At 44.2% G+C, this 20762-nt stretch overlaps 3 protein-coding genes across 3 annotated transcripts; all 3 read left to right on the forward strand.

Annotated features, from left to right (window-relative positions):
• The first annotated feature begins 2742 nt into the window (after positions 1-2742).
• LOC133927518 (non-specific lipid-transfer protein 3-like) lies at positions 2743-3181 on the forward strand. The gene has a single exon (XM_062373995.1). It carries the CDS (start codon positions 2813-2815, stop codon positions 3179-3181), a length of 369 nt encoding a protein of 122 aa, XP_062229979.1. The 5' UTR covers positions 2743-2812.
• Positions 3182-4857: 1676 nt separating this feature from the next.
• LOC133927519 (DNA-damage-repair/toleration protein DRT111, chloroplastic-like) lies at positions 4858-7299 on the forward strand. Its single transcript, XM_062373996.1, has 2 exons — positions 4858-5964; positions 7120-7299. Exons 1-2 carry the CDS (start codon positions 5119-5121, stop codon positions 7297-7299), a joined length of 1026 nt encoding a protein of 341 aa, XP_062229980.1. The 5' UTR covers positions 4858-5118.
• Positions 7300-10479: 3180 nt separating this feature from the next.
• LOC133926282 (transcription factor WRKY19-like) lies at positions 10480-13332 on the forward strand. Its single transcript, XM_062372127.1, has 3 exons — positions 10480-11149; positions 11842-11967; positions 12486-13332. The coding sequence occupies exons 1-3, from the start codon at positions 10836-10838 to the stop codon at positions 13099-13101; spliced, it is 1056 nt and encodes a 351-aa protein (XP_062228111.1). The 5' UTR covers positions 10480-10835; the 3' UTR covers positions 13102-13332.
• The last annotated feature ends 7430 nt before the right edge of the window (positions 13333-20762 follow it).

Genomic DNA, 20762 nt, shown 5'->3' on the forward strand with positions numbered 1-20762 from the left:
ACGGATACAAACAGAAGTAAACAATTACAGTATACGGTTTTGTTCGTTGAGTATGGACTACTGACTTCAAAAAACAGCTTACTGCTAATGCGGCGTCCTCATCCCAATGCACCGGGTATGCCTCCATTGGCGACGCGATGTGGGGCCGGACACCCTCTGGGGTGTAGGTGACACGTGTGCGTGTACGTGGAACATACCACCGTAGGTACTCGTTAAAGTTCCGCTCGGTGTGGGGACGAGCCTCCTCCACGATATCCTGTAGCGCTTGGGCCCATGTTGCCACGTAAGGGGCTAAGCGCTCTGCCCAGAGGTTGCCAGCTGGCTGGCCTTTCCGTGTGCACCTGTATTTGAACCACGTTAAATGTAAGTCACAGTAAAACGAAGGTTACAAAAACTGTAATTTTGCATATGTACCTGTGGACTTGCACGGGGACGGTACGAATGTGGACGAGAGGGAATGCCTGGTGATGGCCAAACTGTCGCATGACGCGGCCAAACTCCCTTTTACTGCATTTAACAACCTTGAATTGCCTACGAAGAGACAACGACCAGAATTTCACTGCATCAATAACTGCCTCTTTTGTAGGGTACATAGCACCCTGTGACACCTCATTCTCATAGTACTGCCACAGTGTCCGGTCAGCCTCGCTAACCACCAGCTTCGAAAATTCATGATCCCTCCACTCTGCAGGAACTGGAGCATCACCCTCCTCGTCAAACGAATCCCCATCGGCAAAGCCTTCCCCCACTCTTCATCCTCCAAATCCATATCTTCAATTATGCTAGGGATGTGCTCCTCTTCATCAGCTACACCCATCAGTTGCAGCCCTGGAATATCACTAACATCCTCCCTGGGCCCGACATTAGCCGTCTCTGATTCATCTTCCACTACCTCACTTGGTCCCGCTACTGCTTCCGTAGAGTTCACATTAGTTTGATCTTTCAGGTACGCCTCAGCTAACAAAACCAGCGGCAGGCCACGTTCATAACATATATCTACATACTGCCTGTAAGTTGATGTGGCTTCGATGGGAACAAGCTCACCAAAGTATCCATAACTAGCACGGCTGAGGATAGCTTTCAACTTCAGCTCATGTTGCTGCGGATCCAGTTGGAAAAACCGCATGAGCCATTTGCACACACCCACAATAGTCCTCTCATTAGCTTTACTAAGAACCTTCATGACATGACGAAATTCAGACAGATCTACACCGTTATGACCGTACCTAATTTCACTCTCACCATAATATATCTGAGAAATTAATTTATCTACCATCCCTAAAAACACCCACAAACATAACCAATGTTAAGACAATAAACTATATTTCTAATTATCAGATAAAATTATTTCTAAATGCTATCCTAGGTTCGTAAATTATCATATACTGCTACCTCCTACGTCCACAGGTACAACCCCAATATAGTAAAAAATATATACTAAAAATAATATTCTACATTGTACTGCTATCGTACAATTTTCTAAATAAATTTGACAATTTTCTAAACTCTAGATCATAAATGTCTAAAACATATGTCATATATTACTACTGTACTAATTAACAACAACAAAAAGAAAAAAAAGATTTACCCGAAATTATTCTTCAAATCCGTGGCTCAAATGCAGCAGGGTTTCGCCGACCTCTCTTCTTCCCCTCTCCTCTCCTCTCTTCTCCCCCATCTTCTCAACTTTTTCTTTTTTCGGATTATAATGAAATTTTGACCTATTTTTCGGCCTTTTTATAGGAGAGAGCGGACGGGCGGGCAGCGGAGCGCAGCGAGCGGGGCGGTAAGGACCCCTACCCGCCCCCTCAAGGGGTGGTAAGGGAGCTAGCTCGGGCGGGCACGCCGTACCCACCCTCTGAGGGGGCGGTTAGGCCTGCCGCCCTCTCAGAGGCGGTTAGGGTCTCTAACCGTTCTCTTAGAGGGCTACAGACCCGTGAGAGAGCTGCAGGCGTCTAGTTTTGCAAATACTCCCGCGGGGAATCTATTTATTTAAATTTTTTAAAAAATATATATAAAAAAAACTCGCCAAATGCCAGCTCGCGATGTTCGAAGACCACGCAGAACAAGTCGAGATCTTCTGTGCGAGATGGGCATGCCTGACCTGGTAGTTGGCACCAAGCCCATAATAACCTGATCAGATACTGGGCTGGGCTGAGTTGCGCTCAATTGTGACTCAGGTTTGATCTCTTCCAGACCAGGCCGAGGAATCATGTAGATGCAGTCTGGACGATTTTTTTTTATTTATATATTTTTTAAATAAAAATTGCCAATCTAAACTCCTGTTTGACCACAATTTGGATGTTGACAGCCGCATTTCTGGTTTACGCAGGGGATGCCTCTGATCTCCTGAAGCCTATCCGAACTTAGCAGCATGCAATCCGCTGCGGGATTGATACCTCAGAAGATTACACCTAGAAACAAAAAGGAGAGAAATAATTACGCGTGGCAATTAAATTCAAGTTTGAACTCAGTTTTAGAGTAAATTAAAAGAAAGAAATTATTGTACTCTAAACATGCCTTGCTGCTGCATTACCATATCCGTTGCTTCCCAACTTTAAGAGAGAAATTAGAGGTTGTAATTGACACCGGTGATTCCATGCCCATCAGACCAGCAAACATTCCGTAGAGCTCCAAAGACAAAAATATGCAAACATTCCATATACAGCCGCGCTGCCACCCCTCTATAAATAACCCGTCAATCTCTCGTGTACGTCGCATCCCCATTGGTCACCAGCAGCAGCAAGTACGTCGTAAATCCATCGATCCACTCCTCGTGGAAGTAGGGTGCATCGCAGCAGCAGCAGCCACCATGACGGCAACCCGGCGGATCGCGGCGGCGGCGGCCGTTGCGCTCGTCGTCCTCGCCGCTGCAGCCGGCCTGGCCACGGCGGCGAGCCACGACGACTGCGAGATGGCGCAGGAGGCGTTCAGCGACTGCGTTAACTACGTGGTGGGCCAAGACGCCGCGGTCACGCAGGACTGCTGCAGGGGCCTCGGCGACGTCAGGGAACTGGGGGACACCATCGCGAAGCGCCGCACCCTCTGCGCGTGCATCCTGGAGGAAGCGATCGCCGCCGCCGGCAAGGTGGACCCGGCACGCGCCGCCGCCCTCCCCGCCGCGTGTAAGGTGCAAGTTGGCTTCATCCCGACAAAGCCCGACTTTGACTGCTCAACGTAAGTGATCTTTTAGTTGTAAAAACCTAATCACATTTTCCTTCGTGCTCTTTTAGTTGTAAAACTGAACGCAAATGTATTGTCTTCGTTTTTGCCGGATTCCATAAGGAGAGAAAGATTAGTATACGATTGAATGGAGAGCAACAGATAAGATGACATGAGAGAGCAGAATAATCTCGTCGATTTGATTATTTTGTAACGAAGAGCATATTTCGAGTAAATCAAATTATGTTACCGTGTCACATCATATAAAAGACACATTTTGTTAACGATAAAATGTTATAATTGTAGAGGGCATATCCGGTAAAAATATAATAAATGTTGAAAACACGAAGATTTGTAGCAAGCAATGCTTTTTTAAGATTAATAAGATTTATTTCGTGATGAAATATTGTTCCGACCTCTGCACTTCGCAAAATGCTGATGCACCAAGCTATTACAGAAGATAAAAGTAAAAAAGAAAGAAGAAAATATTGAAACTGGATATGCTCATGGTGGTTTGTATGGAATAATATCACGTTCATGTGTTGTGTACATGTCAGTCATATAAGATATATTTCATACGTTCGAAAGTACGGTTGAATGGGGTAAATGACTTTGTTTCTTAGATCATTGCTTTTCAATTTTGAAACAATTTACTGTGAATCTTACTCACCGGCAACTGCTGCTATGCTGCAGGTTTACAAGTTCACGTACCACTATCTTGAAACGCTATTTTTTTACATCTAAATTCATGGTAAACAGTATATACGAACCATTTTTTCGTGCCATGGCTTTCGTTCGATGATCATACCTTCGGTTGCCCGGTCTATAGATCAGTGCCCAAACACATTCATGTGTTGTGTACATGCCAGTCATATAAGGGATTTTTAGAATTTTTTTGGAGCCAATACTGTTTGATATTTTCTATCAATCGTGTAGCCTTCTAGAAAATAAGCTACAACGGACGTTTGATTGGAAGATGGTATTCTAGAAATAGAAGCTTCTTATTGGAACATTGAAAAAGAAGAAGCTTCGGATTGGAACATCGAAATGTCAAAACAGTGACAGTCACTTATACCAGTCAATGTGGAAATTGCCCAAAATAGATGCTATCCTTACATATGTGCTACCCAAAAGTTAGTAAAACTCTAACCACTATGTAATGTAGACATCGAGGTATTTGAATTGGAGACCGTATCCATGCCACCCCCCCCCCCCAAGTAGTGAATGAGAGATCTCATTGGGTTAGCACCATCAAGCTGTAAAATTGCCTCATCTACTTGCAAACAGCAAGGTGAATAAGGAGTGTTTGGTTCCTCGGATAGCTGTATCGTATAGTCTGGCTAAGTGGGGTTATATTTGTTGAAAAAAGAGTGTTTAGTTGGTTGTGTCTGTCTGGATAAGTTGAGCTGAGTTTCTGTTTGGTTGATCGAACCTGATACCACATAAACAGATGCAGGAGTTAAGAGTATGATTGGTTGCTCGTATGAGATAATTTTGTGTTACTGATAGTGAGCTCGCCTACTGAACAAATGTAGAGCATGTATCCACCGGACTAGATTGAAGATATATATTTACATTCGTCGAATCAGACTAAAAGAGTGAATATAAGCAAATAAATATATTTCTTATTAAAATTATACGTATCCACCTAAGAACTCATGTAACCAAACACATTAGGCACCCTTTGCCCGGATAATTCAGATTCTCTCTTCTGCCCCAACATGAGGCCCGTTTCTGCAGTTCAATCCGAGCCGTACGATCCAAATCCTAGGGATCGGATTATAATTGCTCTCACCCCCCACATGAGGCCCATTTTGCAGCACGCCCCCTGCAAAAACTGGACCATCGCACAAAGCCCCAGTTTCCTTCAGCAAATCAGAGCTCCTCGTCTTCTTCCCCAAATCACATCACGCGCGCATCTCTCTCCCCACGAAAGCAGCCAAACCCTACGGCAAGATGTTCGGCGGCCTGTACGGCGACCTGCCGCCGCCATCGTCTGCCGGCGACGACGAAAAGGCCTCCACCGCCGCCGTCTGGTCCAGCGCCACCAAGATGGCACCGCCCACCCTCCGCAAGCCCGCCTCCACCTTCGCTCCTCCCCCGTCCCTCCTCCGGAACCAGCACTCGCGGCCGCCCAAGGCCGCCTCCGCTCCCACCATCGAGGCCGCCGCACCCGTACCCGCCCCTGCCGCCTCCTTCCAGCCCGCATTCGTCGCGGTACAGTCCACCGTGCTCGAGGAGTACGACCCCGCCAGGCCCAACGACTACGAGGACTACCGCAAGTACAAGCTCCGGCGGGCCAAGGAGGCCGAGCTGAGCAAGGATCTCGAGCGGCGGCGGCGCGAGGAGCAGGAGAGGGCGAAGGAGCGCGAGCAGCGGGAGAGGGAGGAGCGCGAGCGCGAGGAGATGGACTACCAGTCCAGGGCCTCCTCCCTCAACATATCCGGCGAGGAGGCGTGGAAGAGGAGGGCGGCGATGAGCGGCGGCTCTTCTGCTCAGACGATCCCCTCGTCCCCGCCTCACGGGGATGGGTTCGCCATCGGGAGCTCCTCTTCCGCTGGGTTGGGCGTGGGCGCTGGCGGCCAGATGACCGCCGCTCAGAGGATGATGGCCAAGATGGGGTGGAAGGAAGGCCAGGGGCTCGGCAAGCAGGAGCAAGGAATCACCGCACCTCTAGTCGCTAAGAAGACCGATGGGAGGGGAGGGGTTATAGTTGATGAGAACAATTCCAGGCTGGAAAAGAAGCCAAAATCTGTCAACTTTGACGGCCTGCCGACACGAGTTTTGCTGCTTCGTAACATGGTAAATGCCTCTCCAGGATCTGTACGATAAGAGCGTGGCATCTTATAATCAAAATCTGCATCTTGTCAACGTCTGCAATTTTCCATGAACGATCAGCTAATATGATCATGGGTAATGCTTTGCAAGGATTTGGATTAGTCGATGAGTTGTACAATGTGTGCTGGTCTATTTATATGCTCAGAAGTCAGAATTGTTATGAAAATTTCTGAAAAGGAATTTGTTCACTGCATAATTTATCTGTCACCCTAACTACTGTCTGCCCGCTGCTGTTATTGATCTGCTGTGCATAGTTAACAATACTCTATTGTATCATAAGCCCTTACCTTCACCTTGTTGAATGTGCGGTAAGTTTGCAATTCAAGATTCGGTTAAAAAAAGATAATGGAAAATTGTTTAACTTCATGAATTGCTGGGTTCATTAGCTTCTGACTCAAGCATTCACTCCATTCTATGTGATAATGTTGGTTAATACATGCCTAGAAATGCTGAATTTCAGGCCTTGCAGGTTTCTGAATTACATAGTTTTCTAGTCATTTTTCTTTACACAGAATGAAGTGAATGCATTTTGGAGTTCTAGTTCAACTTATTTAATAGATCCAAACATACTTTGTGGTCAAACTCCTCAGGAAGTTAGTTGAGTGTATAGTGAGTTCTCTGTAGGACTTTGACTATGGCACTGCAATACTCTTCATCTGATTAGTAATAAATTTGAACAGTACGCTATGGTCATGAAACCTGATTAGCATGATCGAAGCTGGTTCTGGAACAACTTTATTACCCAGTTTTGGCATACAGTGTTCACTCGATATCATGGTGAACAAAATTGATAAATCAGAAAATAATAAGTATTTGATCCTACATGATTGATATATACTTATCTTGGTAAAAAGTCTTCCTAAAAGAAGTCTTGACAAAATACTCATGTAGTTATCTTGTTGAACTGTATGTCTGTTTTAACTGCGCGAGTCCTTGGATGATCCCAACACTGCTTAAGTCTGTGAGGCATTTCTTATGCTTGGAGTGGAGGGATGATATGTTAAAGTCTGAATTATTATTCATTTCTAGTTAGAGGGACTGTATTGTTCAGCAAGAAGGAAACATTAGTGTTTAAATAAAATGCAAACCATTCTGATGCATGAGGTGAAACATGTTTAGATTGGTCCTGGTGAGGTTGACGATGAGCTGGAAGATGAGGTGGCATCCGAGTGCGCTAAGTATGGGACGGTGTTACGCGGTCCGAGTGGCTACAGTGTTTCTGCAGGACTGCTACAGTCCCCCCCTCTGGACCCACTACCAGTCACTGTAAACAGTACTGCTACAGCGTCGCTACATTGATATGTACTGCTACAGTACTCCCGACAAAATACATCTTCATTCTACCTCCGCAACACTGTAGCAGTATTTTGTGGCACTGTAGCACCGGATGGGTACTGCTGGAGAACGATTTCCAGTGCTGCATTACTTTGCGGGGGACTGTAGCACTGGATAACTCCTCTCCTGAGTTGGCCTGAGTCGGTAGTCACAACATCAGGAAGGCGCGGAAATTTCCTATTCCCACGAGAATTGAATTGTTTCTTATAAAACTCATGCGTTTTCTCATGGGGAATGAACTGTTTCATGTAAAACTCCTGCCTTTGTGTTACACCGTGGTTTATACGGAATCACAGGTTCTGTTCCTTGTGCGGCTGTCTGCCTCTTTTCTTCGGTCAGCTTACCGGCGTAAGCACAGGTTCTGACACTTGCGTCACTGTCACTTCCCCTTCCTCTTGGTCTAATACGCGGAAACAGGTTTGAAGATTCCATGCCAGCTCTTCCAAATCTTCGTCCTTGACCTCTCTGCCAATATTGTTGTGGTCTCTTCAGCCTCTTTCTGGACTATCTCGACCACTAAAATCGCAGGGTTGAACGGTCAGCAGTCTCAGCACTGCCCAGGTTTTGAATATTCCTAGGTTTTACCAAGCTTTTCCAAGCGATCCTTCGTGAGTGAATGCATGCCAACACGAAACGCAGAAGTATCAGAGAACATGTCCTTGTCTCAGTGAGAATAAGCATACTACTCAAAGGAGCATCAAGTATGTGCCTTACTGGGAAAGTACCACATTTACCTTTTTTGAATTTTCAGTGTATTATCTTAAGCTTCATTTTCTCATTTTATAAGCACACAAATGTTCGAGTACGTCGTGATGAGATAAGAAAGCTACAGATGAAAAAGCACATCACCGATCGGTGACTTGGCATAAGGCTTCCCTACCACCCTCACCTTAGGCAAGGGCTGGTCCTCAGATTTTGTGATCCGGAGCTAAACTAAAAATAGACCTCATTGAATTGAAACATAAAAAAATTAATTAATATATAAATTGTATTGATAATATTTGGTATATTAAAAAATATTTTCGATAAAACTTAAAGTATATTAAAAACCTACGTTAACCTCAAACACTTTCTAGATATCATCTTAAACCATTTCTTTTAACATTTCTAAATGCGAAATCATTAATTATGATATCAATATCAATCACATCTAATAATTTCTTCTCAATGTATAAAGTTGTCGAGCCATTTAATCTTTCTTGAGATATTATGTACCTTAAATAGTTCTTCAATAATTTCAATTTTGAAAAGATTATTTCAGTTGACGCCACAACCATATGCAAAGTAAATAAGGTTCGATAAGCAATAGAAACATTTGGATAACAATCTATTTCTTTGACATACTGAAAACATTTCATTGAAGATATTAGTCTATCTAGCAAAGTCAATTGCATAATCCTTAACTCATACATTAGATCATTTAACTCAACATCATACAAACCATCTAGAGAGAGTATTTGCAAATTTAGTGCAACAATCTTTCAGCTCAATATCACCCAATGACTTCAAGGTTGTCGAGCTCAGTAAAAACCTAAATATACTTTTGAATGCTTGGAGTTCTTCAAATCTATTTTTCAATGAAGTGTTTGCCATATCAACTATAACCAAAAAGTAGTTAACTTGAAAAGCCTTCTAAGCTTGTAAAAGTAATTAATCATAACCAAAGTACATACACCACTAATACACAATATAAGAAAGGGCCATTGTATTTTGAGGGCTCGGGGCGGCTGCCCTGCTTGCCCCCCTCCAGGGCCGGCCCTGCCCTAGGCCCCTCTCCTGCTCTACCTCCGACAACCTCGTCGACGGTGAGAAGAGCGGTGTCCCATCTTTCTTGTAGATCTTTGAGTAGGATTTGTTTTTCTTTGGATAAAGGTACAGTGTACTAGAGTTCCTTAGGTGGTTGTGATGGTACGACGATCATGTAAGATTGGATTCCTTCACCTCTTCTTCAACTACGACGGCTCAAACTGATGCCTAGCTATTATTTAGAGATGCTCTTACAGAATCCCATGCTACGGACGTCATCGACGGCAACGACTCCGGTGAATCATGTGGGAGGTTAGCTTTTCTCCATCTCTTTGCAGTAGGATTGAAGAACTTCATCATCCCCTTGTGTGGGTTACTGTTCTGGGTCAATGGCTTCATCGCCGTAGTCACAAATTTTGTTTCTAGGCTATTGGATTCGATCAATCTGTGGAAGGTGGCACCGGATTTGATCATTTACCTCTTTTGACAAGGACACTATCAATGTTCGTTCAGAGTCTCGTATTCATCTTCATAGTGGATTCAAGGCCTGAACTATTGCGGCTATCTAAAGGTTATGGTTCCTTGTCAAAGTTAGTATAATGTTCCGACACCGATTTTGATGTTCTACTTCGCTCAGCTACTGCAGTGAGAGGTGAAGAATGGCGAAGATTACCAGAGGTGAAGAAGATGACCTCATTGTATAATCTTTTAATTTCATTATTTCTCAGAGATCTTTATGTAATATGAGGATGTAATTTTTTTTTTCAATTTTAATATAATTCCAACCTATTCCGAAAGAAAAAAAATGTTGGAGTGCTTCATCCATATGAACATGATCTTCACACTCCAAGAAATACCTCATCTTTTGAAGAAAATCTTTCAAGAACTATTTTATATTCTTCTGTTTCCTGCAATCAAAATTAGGCTTTTCTCGTTGTGTTTTTACCGTCTAAACAAACCATCTGACTCGAAGTAAATAACGGTGAAAAGATATTAAACAAATTTGCAAATTCAGCTCTCATACTAGTACTGCACCTAGACTAAAATAAAGTGCAAGAGATTTTCAGGAAACTGATACTACGAAAAGAAAAGTGACTCATCACGCCACTCATTTCTTCCCCACTAACAAAGATGCCACAAACTTTTCGGCCGAAGCCTTTCCCCACCGAGTGGACCTAGCAATTTCCTTCTACTCCTCCAGTACGATGAAGAGTCTGACCAAAGACTGGTCAATGGACGGACAAGGACCCAAAGCAAAGAAAAATACGTCGAAATTCACTCGGTTTCCCCCGGTCAAACGTGCTCCCTCTCACCAACATGCAGAAGACCACAAGTGTTGCCAAAAAGTACAGCCAGCCCAAACCCAGCTTGCTATCATGGCCATCGCACGCATCTCCCTCGATCCCTAGCAAACCTGCCTATAACTACTATCCTTCTCGCCTCTGGTTTCTTCATTCTTGAAGCAAGTCGAAAGAAGAGATCAAGCGTCATCAGAGTTCACTTTGTTTCTCCTCTGTTTTCTCTGAACCTGTCATGATCCTCCCGTTGCTCCTGCCTGCTAGCCTCGCGCTTCAAATCTGCCATTGCCATACCATGCCTGTCACCTCCAAGAACCAGAGATTGCTGGATTACTGATTAACCAGCTGATCCCAGAACAAGAGATTGCTGAGTATCCAATCAGTGTGGTTGTAGCACAGATCGAGGTTGCTAAGCTAGATCCTGCAGCTTTTCGTGCACCAGTGCACGTACGAGCCATGCAGGACGGTACTACAGGAGAAGGGGGCATCCATTTGCTCCTGAGCATCCTGGCTGAGGGCGAGGAGCAGGCGAGGCAGCTCGGCGAGATGCCTGACGACGACCCGCCGTCCCGAGCGGTGTACGACTACAGGGGCGCGGCGCGGCGGCTGCAGTGCACGCTCGGGAAGGCGGTGTCCGTCGCGAAGGCCATCGAGGCCGCGTCGGGGTCGTCGCGGGGCACCGACCGCTCCGACTCGCCACGGTCGGCGGACGAGAGCTCGGTCGGGACGGCGATGGACGCGCAGGAGCGCCAAGGCGTGTGCAAGAGAAGGTGCGTTCACTTCAAACTCAAACGGTTTTCCTCGTTTGGCACCACGGCTCAACGGTTCGCCCTGCTGAGCTGTGGGAAGTGTGGCAACCATCGCAGCTCAAAGGTAGTAAATAGCATAAGAAAACATTTGGAAAGTAAGGATTATTCCATGTATACTTTATAATCAGGGAAATTTTCAAACTATTTTCAAGAACGCAGGAAATTTTCAAACCAATGGCTGCATTAGTAAACCTGAAATATGTATTCGGAAGATACCTAACTGCACGAGAATTGTCTTTTTTTTTTAAGGAATACGAGAATTGTCCTACAGTAAATCAATGAATGGTACTCACAGTCTTAGGATATGGTTGTTTGGTCAAAAAGAAACGAATTTTGTGATTATAGACGCATAACACTCGGTCAAATATCAGCATTTTGCAAGTTATCGTAAAAATTTTAGATTCTGTTTGACAGAGCTCTAACTTCTAGTTTCACCTTAGATTTTGAGGTTGTATGTTATAATAAAGCTATTTAAGTTATTAATTTTAGTCTAAAATAAAAATAAAACAGCTCAGCAAAATACCATTAATGTACCTATATTTTTAACTTCATAAATTACTAAAATAAAAAATATCTAACTTAAAAAAAATTAAAGTTAGAGCACTACTAAACATGCCCTTAACATCTGTCACCTCTGGTCCTGGTTAGTACAGGAAAGGTCTGCCAAGATGGGCCGCCAAATTCCGAGTGCCAGATGCAAACTTGGAGGCCACCCCTGAGGATGGGTTCAGCTGGAGGAAGTACGGCCAGAAGGACATACTCGGTGCCAAGTATCCTAGGTAAACCTGATGATTGATTTAATTTTTGTCATGATATATTGATATGCCATTTTTAGAACATAGAGTGTGTGATATTTTGTAGGAGATTCTGCATATAGGGACCTCTTCAAAACATGAGTCTAGCAAAAAACAATTGCAGAAATTTTTGTGGAGAAAGTTCTTATTTGAGGCTTTAGTTTCCGACACTGACGAATACTGCTACTGATTAGATTTCGAGCGCATAATTTTTTTATAGAAAATTCCGCATATAGGGACCTCTTCGCAGCATATGAAAAATACTCTACGAAAATTTCATGGTAAACCATTCAATTCCTGTGGCGAAAGTTGTGATTTGAGCGTTTTCTAGTTCCTGATGCTGATAAGAAGTGATTTTACTTATTTGTCATTCTAACTTACGATCATGACTTAGATAATCTTATATTTCATTAATATAAGTAATACTATAATTAAATTGTCCATCTTTTAAATGGCAAATCATCCATTTATTCCGTTGACAAATACTGCTGCCGTTCCTGCAGGGGTTACTACCGGTGCACTTACCGCGCCACGCAGGGGTGCCCCGCCACGAAGCAGGTGCAGCGTTCGGACTCCGACATGTGTGTCTTCGATGTCACGTACCAGGGCGCGCACACCTGCCACCAGAAGCAGCGGCAGGCCGCCGCGGCGGTGACCGCGCACGACATCAGCCAGCCGCCGCCGCCGCCGCCGCAGCAGCAGCCGCAGGATCCGAGCATGGAGCTGCTCACGGGCTTCAAGGACTGCCTGAAGGTGGAGACCACAGAGGGGCCGCGTCACGACCACGACGACGGCGCCGCCTCTGCGCCACCCGCTTCCTTCTTCTTCCCCTCCGTGCCTTTCCACGCTGGCGTGGCGCCGGACGACGCCGCGGCGCGCTTCTCCTCGCCGGCCGAGTCAAGCTACTTCTCTGCGCCGCACTGCCCGGGAGGCAGGTACGACTACGGCACGGGCGTGTTTATGCGCGGGCCGGAGTCGGAGCTCGGCGAGGTCGTCTCCAGGGCGACCGCCCCCACGGCGGACCTCTCCGCCGCTGGGTTCGACTCCTCGCTCTACCACCTTCACCCCGAGCTCGACCCGAACCTGCCGTTTGCACCGTTCGGCGGCCCTTACCAGTAGGAAATCAAAGCGTGACGCGGCATGATCGGATCCTGAGCTCGACACGTCTCGCTTCGTCACGAGGATTTTGCTTGGGTTTCTACTAGATTTGATCTCTTGCCACCTTAGCTGGCGATTAGTCCCTAGTCCAGAAGACTTGTTCCTTTTGTTTTGCTTACTGATTACTTTGAGCATTGCACTTGTTGCAACTTGCAAGAGGATTACGGTCCATAAATATATAGAGTGATGATATACTCCATGCATGTGAAAATAGCACTTCTTTTTATCCCAACGTCCTCATCCATTCGATGTTCATCGGACGGCCGCTGTTGTTTTTTCAACTTCCCGTTTTATCTTTTGTTCAGGCACCTGCTCTAGTGCTTGTTTTCAATGTCGGCTCGCTCCCCCGCCTCCTATCCTTCTTCACTCATCTTCGATGGTGCTTCCACCATTAGATTTCTCACTGCCACGCTAATTTAGTTTTGTCGGGCCGTCGCCACTCGCCCTTATCCTAGAATCGTCCAGCGACCATCCTCTGCCATCGTGGTTGGTTGTGTCCCCACCACCTCGTTGCTTTGCCCTTGTGCCCGCCTTCTCCGCTATACTAGTCTCCCTCCCTATGACTCTAAGCCTATAACAGATAAATCAATTTGTTGTGAAACCACCACCGTCAACCCAGAATCCTAACCACCACTATTATCACACGTTCACCCATATTCACATAGTCACCTATTTGCAACCCAGAAGTACTAGCCTAGGGGTAGTAGCACGAGTTGCTAAGAATAGTCATGGGATCGATTTCGAGACCTAGCGAGTGAAAGAATTAATTGGAAAAAAGGTATATTCTAAAAACAAACGAGGGGGAAATACGAGCTGCTGGAAGAAGATTCTAGCCAATAATACGTTTTGGGGTGATGGCGATGAGAAATATGTTTTGAGTAGAGATGAAGAAGTGTTGGCTGACTAGACTAGGAACAAGGATTTTTTACTAGTAGTATATTGTGTCGTGGCAGTGGCTGACCGGCTGGTCGTTTCTTTGGTTAATGACTTAAATCCCTTTGTTGATGCTCATAGTTTTTTGGAAAACAGGGAGCATGTTGTATAGTAGACTGCTAAAGTAGTCGATAGTAACAGGGATGAACTGTAACGCTTGGGTCATAGTAATAGTCCAACTGATGAAGGAAATAAGCAAAATCTTAATCGCCCTAGTGCATGTAAGCAAATTTCAGTGATTAGTTAACTTCTGAATCAAACAGGTAAATAAAACCAGCTCATCTGCTGGTTCCTGCTTTCCAATAGCAGATCGACCGATGGTTGAACACAAAAATGTTGCAGAACAGGACGCAGACCAGTTTTGTTATCTTTTTTCCATGCAACAGCCAGGGCGAATTCAGGTGGGCGAAGGGGGCTTAGGCTTGAGGCCCTATCCCTAATTTTTTATATAGAAGAGGAAGAGGAAGAGGAAGAAAAACAAGGGAGTTTTCTACTTTGTGACTCTAATCTATCACTGGCAACATCAGCAAGAACACACAATTAATATTGTATTGTAAAAGGTTTGCAGACCGAAACCCTGATTACTGGGCAACCATCCATTCAACCTCCGTCCAGCAAACGGCACTAGGCAGGCAACATGAACATGAATCTGGCAGCTTGCTTCCACAAAGGGCACGCCACGCCAGGTGCTCTTACTCATTCCCTATCAACAGGCAACCACAAGTTGCAGCACCAATCTGCATGTGTCAAATGTTAAAGGTAAAAATCCAAAAAGTAGATAATATATACGATCGTATTTATCAAAATAGATAGCATATTATTGTATTTACAATTTTAGCATACGTATTCGGCACCTTATTTACCAAAAACCGTTTTTTGGTACACGATGTGTCGAATATAGGTCGGCCCTGCCATTTTCGGCACCTCATATGCTGAATACGGCCAGGATTGTCGTGCGGTCGCATCGCATCACCTCATGGTCGCGTCACGTCACGTCGGTTGGTCACTTTGATGCCATAGGTGCTTTCAGCGTGACCGGTTTGAGTGGTGATGGATTTTGTGTTAATTGTGTCACGTCCTGTCCGCTATAAAGTGAGGAGTGAGAAGGAGCAGCAGAGACGAGCAGCGGAGCTCAGGTGAGAAGCAGAGGCAAGGAGCTCAGAGGCGAGCAACGGAGCTCAGGCGATGAGCTCAAGAGAGCAGGAGCAGCAGCGCGGGAAGAGAAGGAGTATAAGCGTGATATTAGTTATAGTAATTACTTAGATTATGTAGGTAACTAATGCTTAGATTAGTAATAATTATAGTAAGTAGATTATTTAATCTGTTCAATTACATTTGATAAATTATATTAAGTTGATAAATTAGAGTATATAGATTATTTATGTAATTAAGACTTAGATTAGTAATAGTAATTAGAGTAAGTAGATTATTTAATCCGTTCAATTACATTTGATAAATTATATCAAGTAGATAAATTAGAGTATTTAGATTATGTATGTAATTAATACTTAGAGTAAGTATAGTAATTAGAGTAAGTAGTTGTGTATCGTATATATATGTAAGTAGTTATTTTATTATAACGTTTGTTTAGCAGATATGCTATGACTATCCATATTTATATTGAGAATGTCCCACTATTTTGCACGGGAGGCTCGTATCACTTCAGAACTGCTAGCATATAGAGAGTATGATTGAGCTACCTATTGATCTAGATGGTCTGAAATCATATGTTACGAGCCTTTTACGTGTGAACCAACATCCTATAATGTTGTTCTAAAGGGTGTATAGCCACGGCTTGTTCCAAATAGCTCGATCGTTGTCCATACGTTATTCAAGATGAGAAGGAGCAAGACATAGGCTTTGTACTCGTGCAAGGCATTAGAGGAGAACTTTGAAATGGGGGTGTACATAAACATATTGTCATGACTGGTACAAGGTGATACAGTGACTAGCGTGGAAGGATCATGCCAGCATGTGATGCATGAAGAGGAGGGATGACATATCGGGGAGGGCAGTTCCGATACAAAGAGAGCTGGAGTGGACTCTTCTGAGGTAGATGCAAGATGTATGGATGATGAAGTAGGTGGTAGCAGGGAGGAAGAAAGTGCTGACAATAATGACCCAGTGCCGCCGATTTAGTGCTTTTATGGTGTTGGGTTGCTGAATTGTGTCGTCGTTGAGTATAACACCCTATCTAACTAGGGATACCAAAATAGCGATATCCATGTTGGACAACGGTTTCGTAACAGGGAGGAGATCATCCACTTTATTAGCAACTGAGAAACCAACTTGAAATGTGCATTGGTTTATGTGTGATGAGTGATTGACAAGGTTATCGATTTAGTTTGTCAAGTTTTGGATTGTTTAAGCTTGGTTTAAGCATTTTGATTATGGACTAACTAGAGTTAGATTTGAAGAAATGTGTTTGCTTGTCTCATGGGGTGTGCGGGTGATGGATACAACTTGACGGTCGACGGCGGGTGATCGAAGCTAAGTGAGTGCTTAGTGACGAACGATCAAGGAGGCTGGACGGAGTCAAGGGTGATCCTAGCTATACAGGTGGAGGTCAAGCAAAGCATGAAACGGAGGATGAAGATGGTGTGTTGACAAAGTCAAGCAAAAGGGATGCCAGTGCAAGTGACAAGGCGGCTGGAGGGATCGGGAGTGGGAGAGACTTGTCGGTGGTCAAGATCGCAAGACGGAGTACATATGTCGACATCAGAGCGCTTGCTTAAGGTGTAAGTAAGTGGTGAGTCACGATTTGAGAAGCGTGCAGAGGGTTTCACGGTTGGGCCTAAAAACCATGGGAGGACTGGAGGAGTATATGGCACTATCGCGAAGCTTGCGTCGAGACGAAGCTAAGTCCTGAAGGTAGGAGTCTACTACAAGAAAAGGGTATTTTGGTAACAAGCTAGAAAAATTAGGGGTTAAATTTTCTAAGCCTATAAATAAAGGGGTGGAGCTATGATAGAGTTTGAACCAACCACTTGATCCCCTTGCACCACCCATTTGAGAGTCTAGTGCTAGGGTTTTAGAGGAGAGGAAGGATGAGTGCTTAGCTTATGTAATAGGTGTGAGTTTTGAGAGAAAAATCTTTGTAATTTGTCTAAAATAGAGTTGACATCTTTGAGTAATGAAGTTTATATTTTTGCATATGCTTGAATTCCCCTCCTAGTTTCCCTCTATTGGTTCCCTTATTTTTTTTTTGCAAGTTTTCGATCTTGGTTGCGATTTTCATTTTCGTGCTTGAGCTGAATTTTTCCACCTTATTGGAGTTAATCTTCTAGTTGCTAGAGGCATAAAATTCGTGTATAAAAGTATATAATTGGTTATTAAATTTCTTTGCCTCTAATCCATTAACTTGGAGGCTTTCTTCATCCGGTGATCATCTCCTTGAGTTTTTGGTGTTTCTTCTAAAGATCTAATTTTTGTGTGGGGTTGAGCCATGGATTGGTTTTCTGTGGAACCTAGGGTTAGATTCCAACCATGAGACCCACCTTTTGTTGGATTTTCAAATTTGGTTTTTGAATCAGAACTTTTGGGTTGAGCCTGAATTTCTGCTGCGTTGCTCTTTGTGGTGATTTCTTCTTGAGGTGTGTTGGGTGGATAAAGAGTACACTATCTATTTTGCAAGAAATTTGTAAGGCGTCTATTCACCCCCTCTAGTCATCTATCTTAATCCTACAACAATTATATTGTAATCACAAGAAGGGATCACAAGTGCACTCAGTCTAACCCTACGAAGTATGAGGTCAGGTATATCAAGCACCCGAATTGTCCTTACTTCATACGAGCACATAAGCTAAAATATGAGAACTATTTTGTACTCAGTAGACACACCCCACATATATGTGGTGAAGAGGCTATTAGGAATGTGAGCCACGCTGTTGATGCGAGGTTCATAGCCCAACTCCTCATCACTCTTGTTGGCACGAACATATGTTTGTTGTCAAAATCCATTATGAAGGAGGTGCAGACTAAGACGAGTATGCTGACCAATTAACACCGTGTGGCGAGCGAAGCAGAAGCGTTGAAGATGCTGTTTGGAAGCTTTGAAGAGTCTTACAATATGCTCCGAGGCTGCTACAAAAGATTACCATAACGAATCCAGGGACTCAGTGGGCCATGGTGGATGAGCCGATCAAGTTAGAGGATGGGTCATACAAAGCCACTGACCAATACCTTATTAGGTTTTTATGGTCCTTTGGACAGTGCATCAAAGCTTTCAGACATTACAAGTCGGTTGTATGTGTGGATGCCACATTTCTAAGCGACAAATACCATGGTAACCTTATGACAGCGATAGTGGCGGATGCAAACAATTAGATCATTCCTCTCACGTTTGCAATGGTTGACAGTGAGAATAATAATAGTTAGTTGTAGTTCCTCACCTTGGTGAGGACACATGTAGTGACTAATGGGGAATGTGTTTGCATCATCTCAGACCGCAACAAGGGCCTTCTACATGTGTTAGATGTGCTACATGACATCACAAACTACTCCATTGCATGACCTGATGTTGAGAGAAGGTGATGCATGCGACACTTGAGCGCGAATCTATATACAAGGTACCACAACAATGCTCTTGTAAAGAGGTTCAAATGGTTGTGTCTTCAAAACCATTAGGCGAAGTTCAACGAGATATGGAGAGAGTTAAATAAGACCACTCGCAATATGATGGCAGAGCAGGAAGCACAGGAGGACCATCTGCGGAGGCAAAATGGTGAGGGCCAAACTAATGTTAGCCATTCACGTGCTATGTTTAGCCAGTGGATAACGGAAAAGCTGACGGAGCGTTGGACCCTAATCCATGACATTCACAATGCCAGGTTATCACATAACATTTTAATTATCGTATTTTATCCTTTCTTATACAAATATCCCTTCTAAAATTATTGTCTCCCATGTTAGATGCATCATCATGACAATGAACATACCAGAGACGTTCAAGAATATTCTAAAGGGTGTACGGGGCCTCCCGTTGTGTGCCATCATTGAGCTCGCATTCTATAGAAAGGCAGACTACTTCGAGACAGTGGTATAGCTGCTATGGAGTGCAGCACGCGGTTCACACCTAAGGTGGAGGAAATCATATCCAGAAGGAGTAACAAGGCACACTTTCATCGGACCAGAATCTATGACCTGGCCAACAATGGATTAAAGGTCATGTGCCGCCACAAGTATGATTCAGGGTATAGCGTGGGAGACACCTTGCGATAATGTCAAGTTGGGCCTCACGAGGTAAAGTGCATATGCAATAAGCCAAAACTGCACCATATCTCGTGCTCCCATGTCTTCGCCGCTTGCAGGGACATGAGTAGCAATGACGGATCACAGTATGTATCACCGTACTTCACGGTCAATACATTGAGGAGCACATGACTTCTAAAGATACATTCCTTCAACATCGGAAGCAACTACAAAAGCGATCGAGGGGCCTAAGTGGATACCTTATCCCCGAGCATAATGCACAGATCCTGAAAGGCCTAGAGCCACGAGGCTGCAAGGTGACATAGATGCATTAGATGCTGTTGACGGTCTACGCAAGTGCAAAATTTGCAAATAACCTAGCAATGATAGGAGGACTTGCCTCACCTGGCAATAAACTATCAAGTCACAATCGAATTGTATTGTATTAGAGTTATTGCAATTTAGTTGTTGTATGATACTAGCATCACATACATGTTCATGTAATATACTGTGTGGTACTAGCATCATTGTTATTCACATAATATCTGTTATCTTATGCTGTTTTATTATTGAACCATAAAGCTCGAAATCGTTATCATGGCTCACGATCGTCTTCCCAAGCTTCTTTAGCTGCGGTACGACGAGAATCATAGGGGGGATGATTTTCACAAGGTAGCAGGTACAGCAATTATATGTGCTTTTGAATTGCCACGATAATTAGTTGCTTACTCAGTACCTGTATTGGATACCTTTGCAGTTGGTTCCGTTGCGTGCCAGGAGTGTGCAAACGATTAAGGAGTTAGACTCTCGATTCCATGAGCCATTCGCACGAGTAGGACTACTACCGTTTGCTCTCATGATGATCAGAGCTTCCATGGTTGGTAGTGGCATGACACCTCTCCCGTCAATTAAGGCGTCACTACTCACAGCTCTTGTGGACTGGTGGCGTCCTAAGTCGCATTGAGGGATGTGGCTATACTGACCGGACTACCGATCAGGGGCACCCCGTTAGTAGTTTCGCTACCAACAAAGGAGCAGTGGAAGAGTTACGTTCATGGCAGGTAATTATTTGTTACGTAATGCACTTCATATGATATAATGCTATTCATGCTTCAGTGGCCCTTTGTATTTTGTAGGTTTGGTGTGCAATATGACATGAATGATGTTGGCCTCTCCATGTCCTGGATTCATGGCATGCTACAGTTTGGTCCATGCCCACAGGATGCGGATGAGACTACAGTTATGCAGTATTATGAGATGTACTTGTACATCCTGCTGGGAGGCATCATGTTCTGCAACATGACAGACGATTATATCCTCCCTCATATTATATGGTTAGCACGTCAGCTTGCATTACGTCCTTATGAGCTGATATATTATAGTTGGAGATCGGTTGTGCTGGCTGCTACGTATAGAGGATTATGTGCTGCAACCCAGCGGTCAAAGAAGAAGTGATCTATTTCAGGCTTCTTACACCTGTTACAACTATGGAGCTGGGA

This window comes from Phragmites australis, chromosome 8, assembly GCF_958298935.1.
Source record: "Phragmites australis chromosome 8, lpPhrAust1.1, whole genome shotgun sequence".
Lineage (NCBI taxonomy): Eukaryota > Viridiplantae > Streptophyta > Magnoliopsida > Poales > Poaceae > Phragmites > Phragmites australis.